Source organism: Ixodes scapularis, unplaced genomic scaffold, assembly GCF_016920785.2.
Source record: "Ixodes scapularis isolate PalLabHiFi unplaced genomic scaffold, ASM1692078v2 PGA_scaffold6__148_contigs__length_123643588, whole genome shotgun sequence".
NCBI classification, from domain to species: Eukaryota; Metazoa; Arthropoda; class Arachnida; order Ixodida; family Ixodidae; genus Ixodes; species Ixodes scapularis.
The window spans coordinates 17,702,173-17,721,688 of record NW_024609881.1 but is presented as its reverse complement, the minus strand read 5'-3'; the positions used below and the strand labels follow the sequence as shown (position 1 = coordinate 17,721,688).

Here is a 19,516-nt window from a genome sequence, read left to right as displayed (position 1 = left end):
TAAACGTTGCCACGGGCTCCTCGTTTTTCTCTGAACCCAGGTCCGAGTCGCGTTCTATGCGGGCCCCGTATCTGGATACTTAAGATAATTGTTGCCAATTCTCCGAAGCTTTATCGGATATGGCAAGAAACGCGTTTCCTTCCTTCGAAAATGTCACTGCGGTCTCCGCGACGGAGCAAAACCATGTCCCCAGAGCTTCCTCACATCGTATATCTGAAGGCCAGGACGTCGCATTTTCGACCTACCGCCAATGGCGTCTGCTCTCGCTCGTTGTAACATCGCGGGAAAAACAAGTCTGGTACGTTGCTTGTGCGCTGCCCGAAGAACTGCTACATTTACAAGACTTTGTTGTCGGGGCAAGAAACGATGCTTCTGGCGTTTGAAGCGCTCACGCCTTGACAGGGTAACGTACAGCTAGTTTAAAATGGATGTACGCATATCTCAATCCTACTCGTAAATGGAGAAAATCTGTGTAATGTTCACTGAGGAGCGGGACTTTCTTTTACTTCGGTTCTTGAGGTGAATTAACAATATGAGAAAAACATGCATCGGCGCCCAGAAGACGACATCGGGGAACGGAGTTGCGATGCGTGTAGAGTAAATTATTTAGTGACCACGGGCGTTCCGTATAGCGTCGCTAAATACTGGAGTTACTAACACTCTTCACGACGCCGACACTTTGGCCACCGGGTTGCTTCGAATCACTGCTGCCATGTTACGCGTATAGCTTCCTGCGAAATCGCAGGAAAACTCGTTTCAGAAATGGTAGAAAAGTCGCGATGGAGCAAAACGATATCTGCCGAACTTTCTGACGCTATCCAAAGCTCAGGGAAACGCATTTTCACATCATGTATAAGCATGGCAAAGAACCACCTCCGCACTATATTCAGTTTTACACTCCGACCGACACCAATCGTGAGCAGTAAATGCGCCATTATCATGATTTTTTTTTTTTTTTTTTGCTAAATAGAGTTATAGCGTCGGCTGCGGTCTGACTTAAAGGGAAACAGAGAATAGGATGAACAAAAAATGGCCGCGCCCACAAAACGATCCTCGAATGAAGTGTCTGTACTCTCGAGGCGTACTGGCAACGTGCACGACCAAAATCGTCGCTGTGGTCGCCCTACCACTAAACCCCCTTCATTTTTCAACAGTAGCGCAATGTGCGTCGATGCACGAGGCAAGTGCAACGGGCAGTCCTTGGGAAGATCATGGCGGCACAGCGCAACACTGAGCTAAATTTGAGACGCCATGAATTTCCCAGAAGTGGCGCGCGGCACGTGCCTCGAGCATTTCTACAACAATGAATGGCGCCACTTTTCCCAGGATAGAGGGGATTTACCTACCACGGCTGGCAACACTTTTAGCATGACGTCTTTAGGACGATGAATTCTACCCCAACCTCCTATATACTGACAAAACGTGGCAGATCACCATAAGAAGCGGCCGCCGAAAAGGAAAATGTGGAGCGGCAGACAACGGATGAGAGCAGAGAAAGATGACTGGCGCCCCGCTGCGGCGAGACGCCGAAACACACCTCTCCCGAGCGAACAAGTGTGTTTCGGGTCCTCGCCGCTGCAAAAGCTGTGCGCTGACGTCCAGGCTATGATTCCACTTTCACTACTAAAAAAAAATTTAAAGAAAAAAAAACGACAGAGCGCTTATTTTGACGGTGTCGGTTTTAAGAACGCGGTGACCACGAGCCTGCACCGTGCTTTTACAAACATCCTCAAAATTGTCGCTAGCGGTCGATAAGCCTGGTCATGACTTCACAGATAGCAGAGGAAGCAACCGAAACGTCTAATCACCAGTAGCTTAGATAATGGCTCCCTCCGGTATGCTTTACTTCGGCTTAAAGGCCCGTTCACGCTCTCGCGACCGAGTAAGACCAGACCGGTTTTTAAGCCACTTGCGATCTCTTAGGACCAGCTCCGCTGCAGCGCATCCGGTCCTAAGAAGTCGCAAAAGGCTTAAAAACCGGTCTGGTCTCTCTCGGTCTTACTCGGTCGCAAGAGTGAACGGCGCTTAAAACGCCGTTCAAACACTTGCAACCCAGAAGGACCGAGAAAGACAAGACCGGTTTTTAAGCCTCTTCTGACGGCGTAGGACCGGATCCGCTGCTACGGAGCACGTCCTACGCCGTCGCAAGGGGCTTAAAAGCCGGTCCCGTCCCTCTGGGTCCTACTCGGCTGCGAGTGTGTGAACGGCGCTTAAGTCTCGACGCAGACGACGCTTCGAGCTAATGGCTCGAAGCGCCATTAGCTCGAGCCATTAGCTCGAAACGAGCTTGTAGAGAAACGTGTTGTTGTTGGCCGAACACCATGTTGGTGGGCTTTTGACGTCGTTTGATCGGTCCCATCGGGTCCGTAGAATGGTGTCGGGAACGACGGCTGGGCGGACGGTCGGTCGGCCGCCCGCCCGAGCGAGCCCAAGTGCGACGCGAGACTATATTTATCTGCGCCTTATCTCGGGGCCCATTCGCCGAGCGCGGCGGGGGCCCCAGACGACCGCCGACGACAAGATAGCGGAGGTAAAGCGGGGCCACTTGTGGACGACGCGAGTCTCGGCCGGCACAAGCTTATCTCGCTTCTCGGGGTTCCTTCGCATTGTTCTCCCGCGTTACGCGCGCTGGGGCCGCTGGGGAGGCCGTCTTTAGGCCTTCTTCGATACACAGGGAAAAGAAAGAGGCGGCCAGAGGCTGCTTTAGACAGCCAAGAGACGCTTGAAGTGCGACCGACTGCGTTGCAACCGCGCATAACCGCTCGCGACGCGAGGACACTCCGGCACCACCTATCGGGAAGCCCCGGAACCCTTCCGACCTGCAGTGTACAACACAAGAGCGCCTCTACCGCTTCTTAACGTGCAACAGGGCATAGGCAATTTACTCGATAAAGCCCCGTTAGCACATACAGCGCAGCGCTAACCCAGCACGCGCTGCTTACCGTTCCCCGCTTAAACACAGGGTGCAGCGCCAACTCAGTGCCCGAGACAGCGCTGAAACTATCGCCGATGCAGAGTTCACTTTGTGCTCTCTCGGCGCGTGTGAGCAGGCCTTTAGTCTCTTTGGATTTCGAGAAAGCTCAATATTGGCTCCTGATCTCGTATGGCGTTTCCGAGGCCCCCTTGGACAACTGGCGTTTCGCGTGGACGAACAAAGATCTATACTCTTTTGGGCCATCATCTGTAGAAACGATTTCCGTAATAGGCGATTTTTTTTTAATCTAGATTTTTTTGAGAACCTCAAGATCAATGGTCTGGACATTCTCAGTATGTTATCGAACGTAGGATTTGTGAACGTGATTCCCTAGCCAAAACGACCGGTGTTGGTGAGTGATAACGAACATAATCATCACATCGTGTTACGGGCGTCAACGTTTATAATCAGGTTAGAGGTAATATCAGAAAAGTTTTGGACAGCTCAAGAACCGCAGGCCTACAACGGTCACGCTGCTTGCTTTGCGAACTTTGGTGTTCTTATCAGCCGAAGCCGCATTTACTGGCTGCGAAGAGATAAGAAGATGCTCGCCACTTGCCACGTTTCTTAAAGGTGGTGAGCCGAAATTTGTATTTCAAAAAAACAATGCCGGAGATGTAGGCGGGACGCTACAATCCCTACAACTCTACTAGTAAGGCGATATCTCAAATGGACGGCCGTATTTTTGGAAAAAGAAGTCGAGATTGAACCAGGCCGACGAGGCGCGTGACGTCAAGATACCTAGGCTCCTCCTCTCTTCGCTTCGCTCCCTCAAGGCTGCGAGTTGAAGAAGACGCGAGGCCGTTCCCTCTCCTTCTCGGAGAAACATGACGTCAACATTCCTGTCAAATGCGCCTCTTTTTTTTTTGAAAAATACGGTCATCCGTTCGAAACATCGCTGTATGAGTGATGTTTTGTTGTTTGTAGCATCCCGTTGCACGCTTCTGCCGCGCGTTTTGGGGAATCCAGATTTCGGTTCGCTATCCCTTTAAAAGGCAACTCCGGTCACTATTTTCAAATTTGGGGTGACGATTGTTTTCAACTCAATCAGTGTCCCTGAATTACAAGGTATAATTTTTCCTCATAGTTTTATAAATATCGACGCTCAAAGTGACTTTTCGGACGTCCACGGCAAAGCCAAAACTATATGCTAAAGAGAGGGATGGCAACACTGATCATCACGTGTATGGCCGCCACAACTAACTGACACAACTCGGAACAGGCGGGAGAGAGGAAAATTGGTACTCCCTCTAGTGTGGGTCCGTCCCAAAGTCTCCACCCTGTCTTTTTCCAGTAAGCCCGATGCCGGGAAGCGTAACGCCGACTAGGTTTGACCATATGAAGATTGGCGACTCCCTCGCCGGGGGAGGAGGCGAAGGGTGATGTTTTAGTGTTTTTATCGCCCGTTCCCCCAAAGGCCACCCTGGTGATAGTTACGAAATTGCAGAGGTTAAGCAAATTGCGAAGGAAGGAAAACATACCTTTGGTACTTAATTTATAGGCTAGGTGGCGCAAGCTACCGCCCGTTATAAAAAGTACAGCCGTTCGCATCCATCCATCTAGTCGCGACGTGAAGTCACGGTGGTGCTGCGGTATGCGTCGCCAAGTGTTGCTTGACTAAAAGCTAGCCACTCGCCATCTTCTAAAGAGCAGCTGGTCGCATCTTTAAAATCGGTTTTGGTGGAATACGCGGCTTCTCTTTGACGTAATATGCCGGCTGTGATCGTATTTCGTGCCACTAAAGCGATACCAGCCATTTATTTTGGTTTCGTTTTCGACCGGAGTTGCCCGCTCTTGGCGACTATAGCGGATCATTATTTCGTTGCTCGTCACACTACGCCCGATCACTTCGATTGAACGAGCGACTCGAGAAATTTGACGGACTGGTACCGGAAAGATTTGTTACTGAATGTAAACTGTGATGAAGTACCTTCTTTGAAACTCTTAAAGCAAACAGGCCAAACAAATATCACAATAGAGAGTTTTAGTAGATCGTGTTTTCAGGCCACGCTAATCGTAGCGGGAGCACGCGCTGCCGCTTCGATGCATGCTCTGAAGCGCGCGCTTGTAGCGGTAGCGGGCCTTTGAAAACGGTCTACTAAAACTCCCTATTGAGAAACGTCGTGGGGAATATATTTCGTCGAATTCAGATCTGTTATATGTGTGCCGACTGATGTCAAGATGTATTGTGGAGAAAATACGGGAGCTCTCACGGAAATGCGCAATTGAATACTGAATTGCTTTGCACGCGTACACATGCACGTGCTATGATTCGGGCAGGCAAATAAATAAAAGTAACTACTTTCGATGCCACTTCCATCGTGCAGGATCTTATGCAGAAATTACTTGGTCCTTGCTCGAGACTTCTTCGTAGAAATGAGCACCAGTAGATGCGACGTTGGAAAAATTTGTTCGGTTGCAGATGCGTTCGATGCATTTTACTTTTTTAGATGAACTACGCATAACCAAGCGTGGCATCAGCTGTTCCTTCTAGAATGTGAGAGGAGGACCTGAAACCTCTGTTCAGTTTTACGTCAAGCGGATCGCTTGGCGTTCATAATGTAATACCCCTGTCGGACGGGAAAGTAAATATCATTTTGATAAAATGTCATTCACCGCTCGGCGAATCAACTCGTGATCCTGGTTCTGCACGTGGCGCGTGCAAGCCCTGGGTGGCGTATAAAACACGCGGATTGGTCGAGCTGTAATGTTATTTTTGCTTAAATGTCATTTAACGTGCCCGTCTGACAGGGGTATAGTACCCCATTCACACGGTCAACATAAAGGTACCTTTAACATAAGTCCCTTAGCTATCAGCGAATCAGCCCGTCCTCTTGGGTCGCGAGAACACGCCACGCGTGGAAGATCGTTAATTGATTGGCCGCAGAGAATAAAGGTCCCTTAGCTAAAGGCTAAAGGTACCTTTACGGACGTGTGAATGGGGTATAAGACTGAATAGTCTTGGCCGAAATGTTGATGCATTGAAAAACGTCCTTCCGCTCTTGTTCAGTTGTTTGATGACAAAAATAAAGATCACAGATAACCTAAAAGCTGCGAAAGCCATTTCAAGATTAAGATGACACTTAAAGGTGGAAGTTATTGACTCATCTCGATTCTGCCATGCAAAAATCGGGCTTAAGAGAAAACAAACATCAGTTCCAAAACGTGAGCCCATTTCATGATAAGTCTGGAATCACATCTGACGAACAATGCGGATCTGTCAGTAAGCGGGGAACGCAACTATAGTGCTCGAAAAATTCGAAATATTTTGCAATATCCATTTGAAATAAAAAAAAAGTACTCTGCCAGTGCCTTTTTCGTCGATGTGTCAAAAGAATTAGACAACGTTAGCCATGGCGTTCTCTTAAAAAAAATTTACCATGTTGGCGTCCGCGGTTCATTGTTAGTATACTACTCAATGAATAAATGAACGTTCTCCACCAGTTTAGCACTGTGGTGAGTTGGACAAGTTCGTATTGACACATAATAAAAAAGAAAAACAGCTCACAAAGGAGAGGACAATAGGACTTGGTGCGCTGTTCTTCATCATGTCAACCAGTTCATATATGACACACACGATATTCGAAAGTCGCTTTAGAATGCCGAGTTCCACAACGCTTTTTTCTCTCTTTCTCTCTCTCGTTAGCTTTCGATGCTTCGGCAATGACATGTCAAATGCAATATTTGATCGCAAACTTCGTCAGTTTGGCTATGCCGTCAACGTCGGTAAGCCTGTACAGTCGACTACTAAGATGCCATTTACATATGGGAGATAAACCTTCCTTCTCAAAAACGCAACCAGACAATATCTCAAGGGTCCGTCCGAGTAAAATGTCTTACAATTTTATTTAAAAACGCGTGCCGTGTGCTTCCTTATAGATTGAGAGTCCTGGGGGAGCTCCTCCCACCCGTTTCCACTTTGGAGAGGAGGCGATGTCCTCACTAGCGTTCGCTCAGCTAAAGTGAAAAGAGGTGAGAGAAGCTCGCGCTGACCTCTTCTCATGTCACCGACTGTAAGTCGCTATTCTTGCATTCGTCAGTTTGGCCGTCGTGTGACTACCCCTGTTGATTATGTTGACAATGTAAAGTATCTAGGCGTGGAATTTAATTTTGACCCGCCACGGAACTCGCAGGTGTGTGCTTATAGTAGTCAATTGTATAATACAAGAGCTCCTGTTAAACCAAACGTTAAAAATATGGGTTCCGAATATACAGTCTTTTCAGATATGAAATAACAATTGCGGATGAATTCTGATATGATGCAATCGTCAAAGAACTGTCTCAAACAGAACAAGGGGGAAGTGCCGAAAGTAGTCTTCCATGCTCGTTCATTCAAACGATTGTTTTAAGACGTTTCTGGAGTAGCAATCTCAAACTTCCTCACTTGTCACCTCGGACATTCCGACGCATACAGCTCGCTTTGAAGCGCCAAAAGTATTAACAAAGTACGGTAGAGAACTAGGAAGATTTTACGTGCCAGGTAGTTTTACCTCTCTCCCTAAGAGCATGTTGGACTCCGAAAAAAAAGTGAAACAGACACGAAGCTTATGATTATGCTTGTCTTGAGTCAAATAGGCGCAAACAGTTACTTTTATTCCTTTCATTTTTTTTTTATTATTGTAAAGTGTAAGATATAAGTTCAACTTAATAGACACTTGTAGTCCGTCCCGGATTATGGCATTTTAATGTTTCGCAGGCCGGCTGGGTTTCAGTATCTCAAATAAAAACATCGCGAAAGAAAAAAAAAAACAAGAAAAGAACGATGTTTTGTTTCGAGACGCACTACCAGCTAACCCAGGTGTGTACTATACTAGGGTTTCCGTACCACAAGGGAACTTGCATTAGCTCACCGGGTACCATGGTATGCGTTCATCGAGAATAAGCGATCTATTACTGCTTCGTCGTTATTACTAGTATCATTGAAGTCAAACAGGCCGGGTCACCTTGCAGACACGGTCGTGAAGACCCTGCCTTCCGGCACCGTGCCTATTCCCAAAGACAGACGCGAGATGTCACTTGCGGGCGCCTTCCAAAATCTAGGGTGTTGCCGGCTACTCACGTAGGAGATCATGGGCAGGTTCAGCGAAGCGGCCACGGACGCCTCCACGTAGCAGGAGTCCTCGGGACCGAAGAAGGCCACGGCGCCGTCCCTCCAGCTCTCTATGACCGCCTTCGTACCGTGAAGCATCTCCCCTCGGGTGTCGTTGAAGAGCATCTCAAGATGGTAGCCCGGCAAGAGGCTCGAGTCGTTGTTCACCTGCAGGATGGCGTACGTCATGGCGCCGGACACCACCAGTCCCTGCCTCCTGATGTTGTCCTTGCCGCCCACGTTGCTCAGGTAGCCCACGCGAAGTGGCTTGAGGGGAACCGCTTTCGCAGCTCCGCCTCCGCGAGAGACGCCAGAGTCTCCGGGACCCTCGGCTACTCCCACTACACTAGCCGGTGGGATATCTCTGGTGGGTCCCCGTTGCTCGTCAGGTACACTAGCATCGTCTAGCACAGACACTCCCGGCACTACCGACGACACTGATGACGATGATGGTGGCGACGACGAAGATGACCTAACGGGTCCTGGGTCAGCTGGCGAAGGTTCGGGCGAAGATGACGGTGACACTAGCGGCGATGGCGACGCCTGGGCAGCCGCTTCTCCTCTCTGGGCGTGGTGGGGAACCAGGACAGCGGTGAGGAGCAGCAGGAGGAGGGGCACCAGTGAACCGGACGCCACTGGTACCCCCGCCGCCCGAGCTGCGGCCCATGGCTGCGCAACGCGGCGGCCAGTGGGGAGGGAGCCGCCGCCTCTGCTGCGCTGGCCGGGCCCCGGGCTGCGCACCAAGACAGGGACGAGGGTGAGGACACGTGAGACCAGGATGTTTAGGCCACAACCTACCATCACTACGAAATAATTTTAGAAAACAACTAAACATCATGTATCTTCAGCCGGAGTTACACTGCTAATACAACATATGCCATAGATCATACAAACGACACTACGACATCTCCGCACACGCCTCAGGCTTGTTGGAAGCACGTTTGCTTCATACGTATGTATGCTTCCAGCATGTCTGACAACAGTCTTTAAATGACTAATGTAACTGTCATAGAAGGAACACGCCTCAGGCCGCGTCTGCAGACTGTCGGTTGGATTATGTTTAAGCCGCGGACGACGTTTAAGGCGTGTTTACGCCGTAAAAAGACGAGCCTTTATCTACATTGGCGCGTTTTGTCGTTGCCTTTTTTACAGCGGAGCTGTTAGGGCTAGCTTCCCCAGGATCGTGTCCCCCGCAAAGAAATGTCGACACAAAACTCTGGTTGCCGCCGTCGCTCATAGATGGCGGTAGCTGTCCAGAGTGTTGTGCTTGCCGGTCGTCCACTTGCCGCCGTCGCTCATAGATGGCGCAACCTTTCGAGCCTTTCCACCCTGGCTTGTCGACTGGCGGCCGGCCATTACTACATTCCCACCATAGTACAGCTTCGCTGGTCTTCCTTCTTCACCAAAGTAAAAAGGCTAAAAGTTTTTCTTTGCAGCGCATAAGTGTTTTATTAGTATTATCGTTACGATCTGTGCGCCCGTGCAGAGAGAACGGGATAAGCCCCACTTCTGCCCACGCCCTTTATACGTAAGCACGGAAGAAAGGAAGTGCATTTCAATTTGAATAATTGCAACAACGACACTTCTATTAAAAGGCCCGAAAAGGATCCCCTAAAGACGTGACCCTTTCATTGGACAGCCAGACAAAGGGACGCAGCGATCAGTCCCGACCGCGACGTCACGTTTGGTCGCTGGGAGAAATTGTAGGCAGAAGAGAAACCTGGTTCATGGAAAATGCTATTTCAAGTTTTGAGTGTGAAACTAATGAGGCTTTTGTTTTCTTTTGCTATTAGCTACAGTGAATCTGGGAAACGCTAGTCGCACTTTACGGTTGGTACACACACTGGCGTCCGAGTGTGGCCGACTTCGTCGCTACCGGCACACTGGGGCCATCTGGGAAGCAGTCTTGAAATACTTCCGATTCGCGTATAAATACACCGAAAATATTGCAGCGTCTGCGATATCAAATCCATGCACAGTCCGAGAAATGGTCACTTATAAATAATATCGTCGGATTCATTTCAAGCACACGACGAAAGCAGGACGCGCAAAATATACGCCAGAACGCGGCTGTTCCAGGGTTGCCGGATAGGTGGCGTCGGCGTGTCCTTTGGTCGTAAGCGGACAGAAGGGGTTACAACGAAGTGCATCACGCTCCAACGCAAATGTGTGAACGTCGAGTTTCTGCGCCGAATCACAGTAGAACGAACGTGTCGCCATCTTTCATCCTGCTTTTAATAAGGAAATCCGACGCGTGTCCCCCCCCCCCCCCCCCAATCAAATATTTTATTTTACTTCTTTTAGAATGCCTAGAGGGCGTAGATTGAATTATGACCATAAATAAGCGATCTCAGAAAACATATCAATGCCCCCCCCTCCCCCAAATATGAATGAATATAAAATGCGAAAACTTTTTGAGGCCTCAAGTGACCTTGGTCACAGATTAGGGCGGCACCGGACGTCGTCAGGTCCAGCGGTCGTTGTCGTCCCTCAAAAGGCCGCAGGCTCTCACAATGGGGCAAAGTGCCAGCAGGGCGTCGCACCATTCTTGGTGGCCATGCTCTATAATGAAAGCCTGTCGGGCTTAGCTAGACTGATGACTGACCTTCACGGAGGCATATACTGCCCATTTAACATGTGCGGATAAAAAACAAGCCAACAAACAAAGAGAGTTGTCGAGGCACGACAGTTTGGCCCTGTCGTGTCTTATATAGACTCGAATCAGGTATACGCAGCGCGACACCGTTAGCGCGAGCGAGCTACCGACGCGGTTTGAATGGCTGTCATCAAAACTACTAGAGTGGTGGAAACCGCTCAGTAAGGGTACTCACCCGAGTGGTAAGTCTTGACGCCTGCCTGTCAGTACCCTTACTAGGTAAAAATCTTAAAAGGCGCCCAAGTCGAGTTCGGGCTAACAGTCTCGGCCGATGTACCTGCCAGCAGTGACGTCACAGCGTTTTCGGTCGCGGACATATACGCGGGCACCATTCGCACGGTTATGTGTAGAGGCCAGAGTCCGGTCGACACGATTCGATCGAACTGATTCATCCCAAACAAATTCTATTTTCAGTCGATAATGCGCACTGTCCCGTTCGTCAGACCTTGCCGAAGCCAAAGATTCGTATTTCTTTTAGGTGTTACGCGTGTAAAATAATGCGATTAAAGCAATAGACTCCAAGCCTGACAGATCACCACGAGAAGCGGCCGCCGAAATGGAAAAGGTGACGGAGGAGTGGAGAGCCATGTGACTGGCGCCCCGCTGCGGCGAGATGCCGAAACACACTTCTCCCGAGCGAACCAGTGTGTTTCGGGTCCTCGCCGCTGCAAAAGCTATGCGCTGACGTCCAGGTTCCCCGAGAAATGACGCTTTGTAGCGCTGTGCTACCAGATCCTCGCGCTACAAATCAGCGGCCGGGCACTCTATGGCACCGTTGTCGAACTGCCAGGCTGTGTGAGTGTAGATGCTTTAAACACGCGCCAAATTGAACCGCCATTGCCGACCTTCACTTGTCTTATCGAGATGCCGAGGCACTGAAGCGGGTGTTGACGACCCTCCACAAAGGCCTATGCTGGGGAGAAGGACACAGTAGTACCTAAAGTGGCAATACCCTGTTCTGCTGTGGCAGTGATGAAGGGAAGCGAACGAAATACGAGGAAACAAAAACTGAAGGTCGGTTATGGCGGCACCCATGCACAGTTGCCTGAAAGCGTCTATGGAGGAGGCTATGCCGTGACCTATAAATCCGCCCCTGCAAACATATAAAGACACGCAAGGTGCGGCAGAGTTCCACTTGTGCGTCGTGATTGGTCATTCGGTGATCTTATAGGCCGATGCCGCAATCTGATTGGCTGGCGAGCGATGAGAAGGTGCCTACGTTGTTCGCCAAGCTTCGCATCTCTGAAGCTGGCAGTGACTCGTCAAAGTTGGAGCCAAAAGTTCGGAGAGCGCACCGACCCCGATGGTATCATCAGTCGCAAATGCGTCGAAGCGCGACTTCGCGTGGCGTTACGGTGCCCGGCCGTGGTGTCGCGCGACAAGGTGTTACATGACCTGATGCTCGTCACGGGGTTTCGTGACCAGTAATGGCGCCAGCCGCGTTGCCGACTGACCAAAGATGGCGTCTCGCCTAATTTAGCGGGGCGGTAGAGCGCTAACTCAGTTGTACGTAAGGTGTTACATGCAACGCGCCACTTGCATCTAGTTTGTAACGAAGTAACGACCTAGCTGCCTTTCGAGAAAAGGAACGGGGGACGTCCTTTCGTTACCTTTGATGGAGTAGCGATATTTAGTTGCTCCTGGAGGGGAGCAAGTATGACACAGGTCAAACAATTTGGTTTTCACCTAAGGAAAAGAGTTCCATCTAAGGATCTTACTCAATTCAGGAACATCAAGAAGCCCCCGCCGTCGGCAACCAGGCAGTATTTTAAAGTAAATATAAATTTTTGCTGTTGTCAAGTTTATGTTTTTACGCAGACGCATAACAGAAACACTAACGCACAATTGATTCTTCCAATGAACATATTGCAGGATGCAGCGAATCACAATGTCCAGGATTAAACGCCGGAAGACGGCCACTGCTACAAAAAAAAAAAAAAAACGACGCATTTGTAATGACGATAAAGTAACCTTCTAAGCTCAAGGAACGCGTTCCTTTGGAATTTCGGCAACAAATTGCGTACTCAATTAATTTTGTTTAAGCGAAAGTCTTGTATGTTTCATTGTTCAGTCGACCTTCAAGGTCCTTGAGCGAAAACACGTCGCCGACATGGAAGGTGCCAAAACGTTTACGTGACCACTCAGCCAAATTGGAGGCAATGCAATTAAGAAGGATGACAAAGTGAATTAAGAGTAATAAAAGTGCATTAAGAGGAAGAAAAGAGAACTAAGAGTTATCAATGGGAATTAAGAAGGACTATAAAGCGAATTAAGACGAATCGAAGTGAATCAAGAGGAATCAAAGTGAATTAAGAAGAAGTAAAGTGAATTGAGGGGAATTAAAGAGAAGAGGACTACGAGGAGTTGTGTGCGAGGAATCTGGAAATAACATTTGAAACAAATAAAGAGAATGTCAAAAAGCAGAATCTGAAAAAAGAGAACGTGAAACAAAGTAAATCATGTCTTTGTCTTTAATGCATTGGCGCTTGGCCTTTCGCCTTCCAGTCGTCTTAGGGACAACCTAATATACTGTGAATTTTCTTTTTCAGTGACGTGTACATGTATGCCAGCTAAACTTGGCCGATGTCATCACTTCAGTCGATATGATACGGCTACCGATATACGGTTACGGCGACGGCTACACAAATCCCGATTCCGCTCCCGTTCAAAACGCATTCGAAATAAGAATAAAAAAAAAAAAAAAAGCTACACACGTGAGCGTTAACGGCCGGCCGAGGGGCCAAAGTTTAATACACGCCGTGCCACAGGGCCACTTCGAGTGGCACTCGGCCAAACGCCAATTGGGGGCGAGCGGTGGAAACGGTTCGCGATCCCGCCACAGCTATACGCGTCCCACGTACGCTGCGATGCGCTCGCTCGGCGACCCTGATGCCTCGAAATGGGAAGGAGTTTAGACAGTGTGGAACGGGTCAAAATCTGAGAACTCGCCAGCGCAAATTTTAATGGCCCGAATGGCCCGGAGTTGGGACGCCGCGACGATGGCGACTCTCACGTTCGCTCGCCGTTTTCGCCAGTATCACTTAGAACAGCCGTCAGGATCGCGACACATCCGACAGCACGACGCCCCGGCTTTTTGCGGCATCATAGAATACATTAGAAACTCAACTGAAACTTACTGAAGTTTTTGTAAGGGTGTGCCGATGCCACGCGCAGAGCAAAAGCCGCCGGGCGAAATTCGTCGATTTTTCGCGGCATATTCGCCCCTGGGTGCTCCGGCAATTTTTGTTTAGCTCACCCAACTAACTGCATTTTCTGAATCCCCGGCCTTTCCCCTTCCCGGTAAGCTGTTTAGTACCGCGAAGTTCAGAATAGTTATTGCGAAGTCGGTGAGTGAAAATGACGTCAAAACCGGCATTCAGATATGCCCGCGCCTTCAATTCAGTGCCGTGACGTCAGGAAAAAGGCAGGCTTGCGGGTCGAGCGGGCAGTCTTAAAATGAGCAATGCCCAGCGATTTGTTTAGTGCTGCTGCGCGGGTGCTGGAACCTTCATCTGACACCGTAACACCGCATTTAATCGGTTGGGAACAAAGTCAACAGCCCAAAGAGTGGACGCCTGCCTTCCCCTGGCGTCACTTTTTCATTGTTGCCAGTAGAGACTCAGTTTGAAACACAGGGTGAGGGCCAAACTCGTAAGTTCAATAACTTCGCGAAAACAAAAATATAGCGACCCGATTCTTCGGTTACTATTTCAGCGATGTTGGTTAGTATGTTAAGGAAATTTTAAGCGAAATCGCGGAATATTAAGAAAACGCTGACATGTTGCATTTTCTGTCGTCGCCGGGCGGAGGCAATACTGTACCTAGAAGACCTTTCCTCCACAAACGTCATATCGATAGTGGACCCAGGCAGCGCCGTCCTTGGGCCTCCTGCGCTGAAGCTCTGAAGTGCGGTGTCCTCATATTTTGGGTAGTACAAGCTCACTTGACTGAGCCTGCCACCATTTATGACAACTTCCCTGTGATTTTATCTTTGTCTAAAGTTCAAAGGAACGGAAAAGCACCTTTCAACGTCAGAAATCGGCTAGTTTCAAAGCCTCAAGACAACCGGAAGAGCCAGATTCATACCGCCACCGCTAAGGTACGCGATTCTTACCTCTGCGTGGTGACGTCAAAATGTATAACGTCCCGAGGCTTTTTTTTTTTTTTTTTTTTTTTTTTTTCAGTTTTACATTGGAACGCGTTAAACGGCGTCTCTTGGCTCACGCTGCTAGCATTTTAGCTTTAACCTGCGCTTCGACGGCGTTCGTATGTTTGTCGTTACTTCGATATTTTCCTCGTGATCTCGCATTCCGCACCAAAGCAGGCGCGCTTCTACGTGTGTGGCAGTCTGAAACGCCCAAGTTTGTACTACCCAAAACAAGTCCTAACGGAGTCCCTTTTTGCAGCGTCTCCTGGGCAACGCAGGAAGCCTATCTGGCGCGACCATCGCCGCCAGCCGATCTTTCAGCGTCTGCCCCATTGCTGCTACTCTCGTCCAGCCTCGGCGTGCTTTGCCGCTGGGTTCGGATCGGGCACTCTCGTCTTCTAGCCTGGTATTGGCGGAGGCCGGCCAGAGTGGACGCGAGCGCTGTTCGGCTGGGACTCGGGTGCTCGCTGATTGGACATCCGAGTCCGAGCCGAACGCTGGCGCGGCATTCGTGTCCAATGTGTGCCCCGTCACCACCACCGAGAAGACAAGGCCTGCGCATGACGTCATCAATAGTGGATCCCCGGACCGATTCATGCGGCAAGCAGGCCCGACGGGAGAGTCGCCGCGTCCTAGCCGTGCGGTCGTTGTGAGGCGCTGCAAGGCAAGCTACCGGCGATGCTGACGTATAAGTTAGGCGGTACTGCGTGGATCCACAACCGATGACGTTTGGAAAGGGGAGGGGAGCTTTGTTTTTGCGTGATGTTGGCGAAGGAGGCCGAGGAAGAAACAAAACCCGAAACAATTCGTCCACGCCCAGCAACCGTACGAACCGAATGACCCGCGTGGCCATGGCTGACTCCGCCCTATCTATCGAGGCCGAACGATTTGCTTTTCCTCATTGGCCGAAAGAACGTGTGAACCAAGCGAGAAAGAAATTATTGTCGTCCCCGCTGACGCTGATGTATATTCCCAGCCTCTTGCACACGTCCCCTCTTCCTAAATCTTTTCCCTGGCTTTTTTCTTTTTTTTTTTATTATCACCAGATTTTTTCTTTGTTTCCTTCGACCAAAGCGCCGTCATCACAACGTGTGGCGAGAAAGGATGGTTCGGAGTCGCCAACTAAGACGACGAGAGTTTGTGCTCCTCGGTAGACTGTAAGCGAAAGTGCGTCGACGTTGTGTTCGCCCAGGCTGTGTCGAGCAGTGTATAAGAGCAAATAGACGCTTTACACACGCGCCAAATTACAGCCGCCATTGCTGACCTTCTCTTGTCTTACCGAGATGCCGAGCAACTGAAACGGTAGTTGACGATCCTCTACAAAGGCCGACGCTTTAGAAAAGGGCACAGTTGAATCTAATATGGCAATAACCTGGCCTTCTATGGTAATGATGAAGTGAAGTAAACGGAATAAGAGGAAGCAAAAACTGAAGGTCAGTTATGGCGGCGTCCATGCACAGCTGCTGCAAAGCGAATATACGTATGAAGCCGATTTCCAGATTTCCACAAAGCTCTTGAACTAAGTAACGATTCTAAAAGACAAGTGAGAAAGCCATTTAAGAAAAGCAACGTTCCGGCAAAGTACCATAGCAGCTGTCTGGCTGCAAATGCATAAAAACAAAAAAAGAACGAAAAAAAAAAACGGTGTTTGTTGCAAACACGATGGCAGGATTATCTGCGGATCCGGCATGTTCGAAGTACGTTCACTTCGCAAGTGCATCAAAAATGCCTGCAAACACTTCTTTTTTTTTTTTTTCTTTTTTTAATTACGAACGTGACAGGGTTGTTCTACAAGAAAGAAACGTATCGGCAGGCTTTCTTTTGCACGATGTGCGACCGAAGGGCGGAGAGAGTTTGTAATCCTCGATACAGCGATTGAGCATGCAAACGAAAGGGAGATGGTGGTTCTCGTTTCAGCGTCTGTCTGGTTTCGATCCTTGATCGTTCGGTCCTTCTCAGAAGGATCACCATTCTCGAAACCTCCAGCGCTTGGTTGGGCCAGCCGCATTTGATCCGTATCTCGTTTTTGGTTGGAATGATTAGCGGGCGGATGTTAAGCTACAGCTGCCTTCGTCTCCACGCTGCTCCCGTCGAACGCTTTCGAATACGCGGAAGTCAAACGCCGGAAGCCTGCGTTCCGCATTTTAGCGCGTTCTAAGTGTGAATATAAGCGGCGAGATGTTTTTGGTGGCACCCACCCATGGCATCCTTTCGCGACGTCATTGCGTTGCGAACAAGTTCCACGGTGTTCGTAGTTAGCATGGTGGAAGCTTGAAATCATTACCCTCTCAAAGCGACACTGTCAACAACATAAAAATTCAAGCTCTTACATTCTTTTTATTTTCGACGATGAGCAATCCTTTCCTTACCCCATACAAAAATGGTCTATGGTCGGCTATAGAAAATCCTTTGTATGGCCGGCTATAGCAAATTGGCCCAATTAGCTATAGCCGTTTCTATGGCTGTCGATATCTTTCCCTATGGTCTCCCCTATAGTTGTCTATAGCTTTTTCAATGGAAATTTTGCTATCGAATTCGGTATGGTTTAGTCTATGGGTCTCTTTAGAAAGGATGCTATAGCCGCCTATGGCTTTTCTTTTGGTTCCTTTAGCCGCCTACAGCATTTTGTATGGTCTGCTATAGAGATCTTTATGGCTTACTCCATAAATCTTTTTAGACACCGTGCTATAGCTGCCTATGGCTTTTCCTACGGTTTCTTTAGCCGTCTATTGCCCTTTGTATGGTCCGCTATAGCTCATTCTATAGCTCGTCTTATGGTTCTCTATACCCATCGTGCTACAGCTTTCTATAGCATTTCATATGGTCCCTTTAGCCGCCTATAGCATATTGTATGGTTTGCTATAGAGACCTCTATGGCTTTCTCTATGGATCTTTTTAGACACCGTGCTATAGCTGCCTATGGCTTTTCCTACGGTTTCTTTAGCCGTCTATTGCCCCTTGTATGGTCCGCTATAGCTCATTCTATAGCTCGTCTTATGGTTCTCTATACCCATCGTGCTACAGCTTTCTATAGCATTTCCTATGGTCCCTTTAGCCGCCTATAGCATATTGTATGGTTTGCTATGGAGATCTCTATGGCTTACTCGATGGATCTTTTTAGACACCGTGCTATAGCTGCCTATGGCTTTTCCTATGGTTTCTTTAGCCGCCTATTGCTCTTTGTATGGTCCGCTATAGCTCATTCTAAAGTTCGTCTTATGGTTCTCTATACCCACCGTGCTACAGCTGACTATAGAATTTTCTATGGTTCCTTTAGCCACCTATAGCATCTTGTATGGTGTGCTGTAGAAATCTCTATGCCTTACTCTATGGATCTTTTTAGACACCGTGCAGTAGCTGCCTATGGCTTTTTCTATGATTTCTTTAGCTGCCTATTGCTCTCTGTATGGTTTGCTATAGCTTCTTCTATATCTCGTCTAATGAGTCTCTTTACTATCGTGCCATAGCTGCCTGTAGTTTTTCTTTTTACCGCAATTGTATGAAATGTGAAACAAATTATTTGTTGTCACTGGACATCTTTAAAAAAAAACCTTGTGAGACGTGCCGAACTTCATAGCCCCATTTAAAACAAAGAGCTAACATTTCAACAAAACAACAAAAAACAAATGCACTCACTCAGGTGTTTGCAAAAGCACAGGTAAACAGACACAAGGTATTGTTTTCAAATCTCCTAGAAGTTTATTACACACAGCCCATTCTGTAGACAAGCACACACTAAGCAATCTCTACTATGTGAAGAGGTACTATTGAGCTGTTATACAACTGAGAATATTGTAAAGCAAACAAGAACCAAAGGCAATTCCTGGGTAGTGTCTAGTCCCCCGGCAGCCGGCCGAATTCCCCCCCCCCTCTTTCCCTCTTTCCCCCCGAAATTCTAATGCCAGTCGCCACTCATTGGAGCTGCAATCAGTTTATCAAAAGACGTTTAATCGAGATCGTTTCATCAACACGTGACGTTTATAAACAACTCAAAATATGTTGTTTTTTTTTGTTTTTTTTTTGTAATGATTTGCCAACAAGTGGCGTGAACGGGTGGGCTGAGTCGGTGAGCACGCGCCTCAGGAATACAGGCGCGACGAAATGTTCCTGCAGCGTGCAATTCGCGTAACGAGTGCCGACTAAACGTGTGTCCATGAAGCGTCTATCCACGAAAAGGTGTCCATGAAACGTCTTTTCACAAAACGCAGAGAGAAAAAGAATGTCAGTATTCTAACTACAATTTTCACATGATTTCAGAGAGCTAATGGCAGGCGACTGCGGTAGAATTACGGGGAAATTATTTTCCCAGCTGTCAGAAGATAGGCACTGCCAGGAGATAGACACTACAGAACGGTCAATTGTCGCCGAGTAGGTTGCAGCGCACTTACGTTCAAAATACCGGACTTGAAAGATGTAATCCGAAATATACGTCGACACGGGCACTGCAGACCAACCACTCAAACACAAAACCGAGAAGGAAGGGATCCTTGAAGATTAACCACGATGTAGCACAAGCTGTCATTTGCCGAACCGAACACTGAACGCATCACAAGGATGTCTTGGGCTTCTTTGAAGAAATCGCTTGTTGCCGACATACGGGTAAGAATTTTCGATCGGGATACCTTTTAACATAGAAGCGAAAACCACAGC

At 48.5% G+C, this 19,516-nt stretch overlaps 1 protein-coding gene across 1 annotated transcript in view; it reads right to left on the bottom strand.

Annotated features, from left to right (window-relative positions):
* Positions 1-8,730, bottom strand: part of LOC8023073 (receptor-type guanylate cyclase Gyc76C) — a 183,684-nt gene extending 174,954 nt beyond the window's left edge. The window contains 2 exon segments of the mRNA XM_042294397.1: positions 8,034-8,708; positions 8,710-8,730. Of these exon segments, the coding sequence (XP_042150331.1) occupies positions 8,034-8,708; positions 8,710-8,730 (696 nt within the window).
* Positions 8,731-19,516: the final 10,786 nt, after the last annotated feature.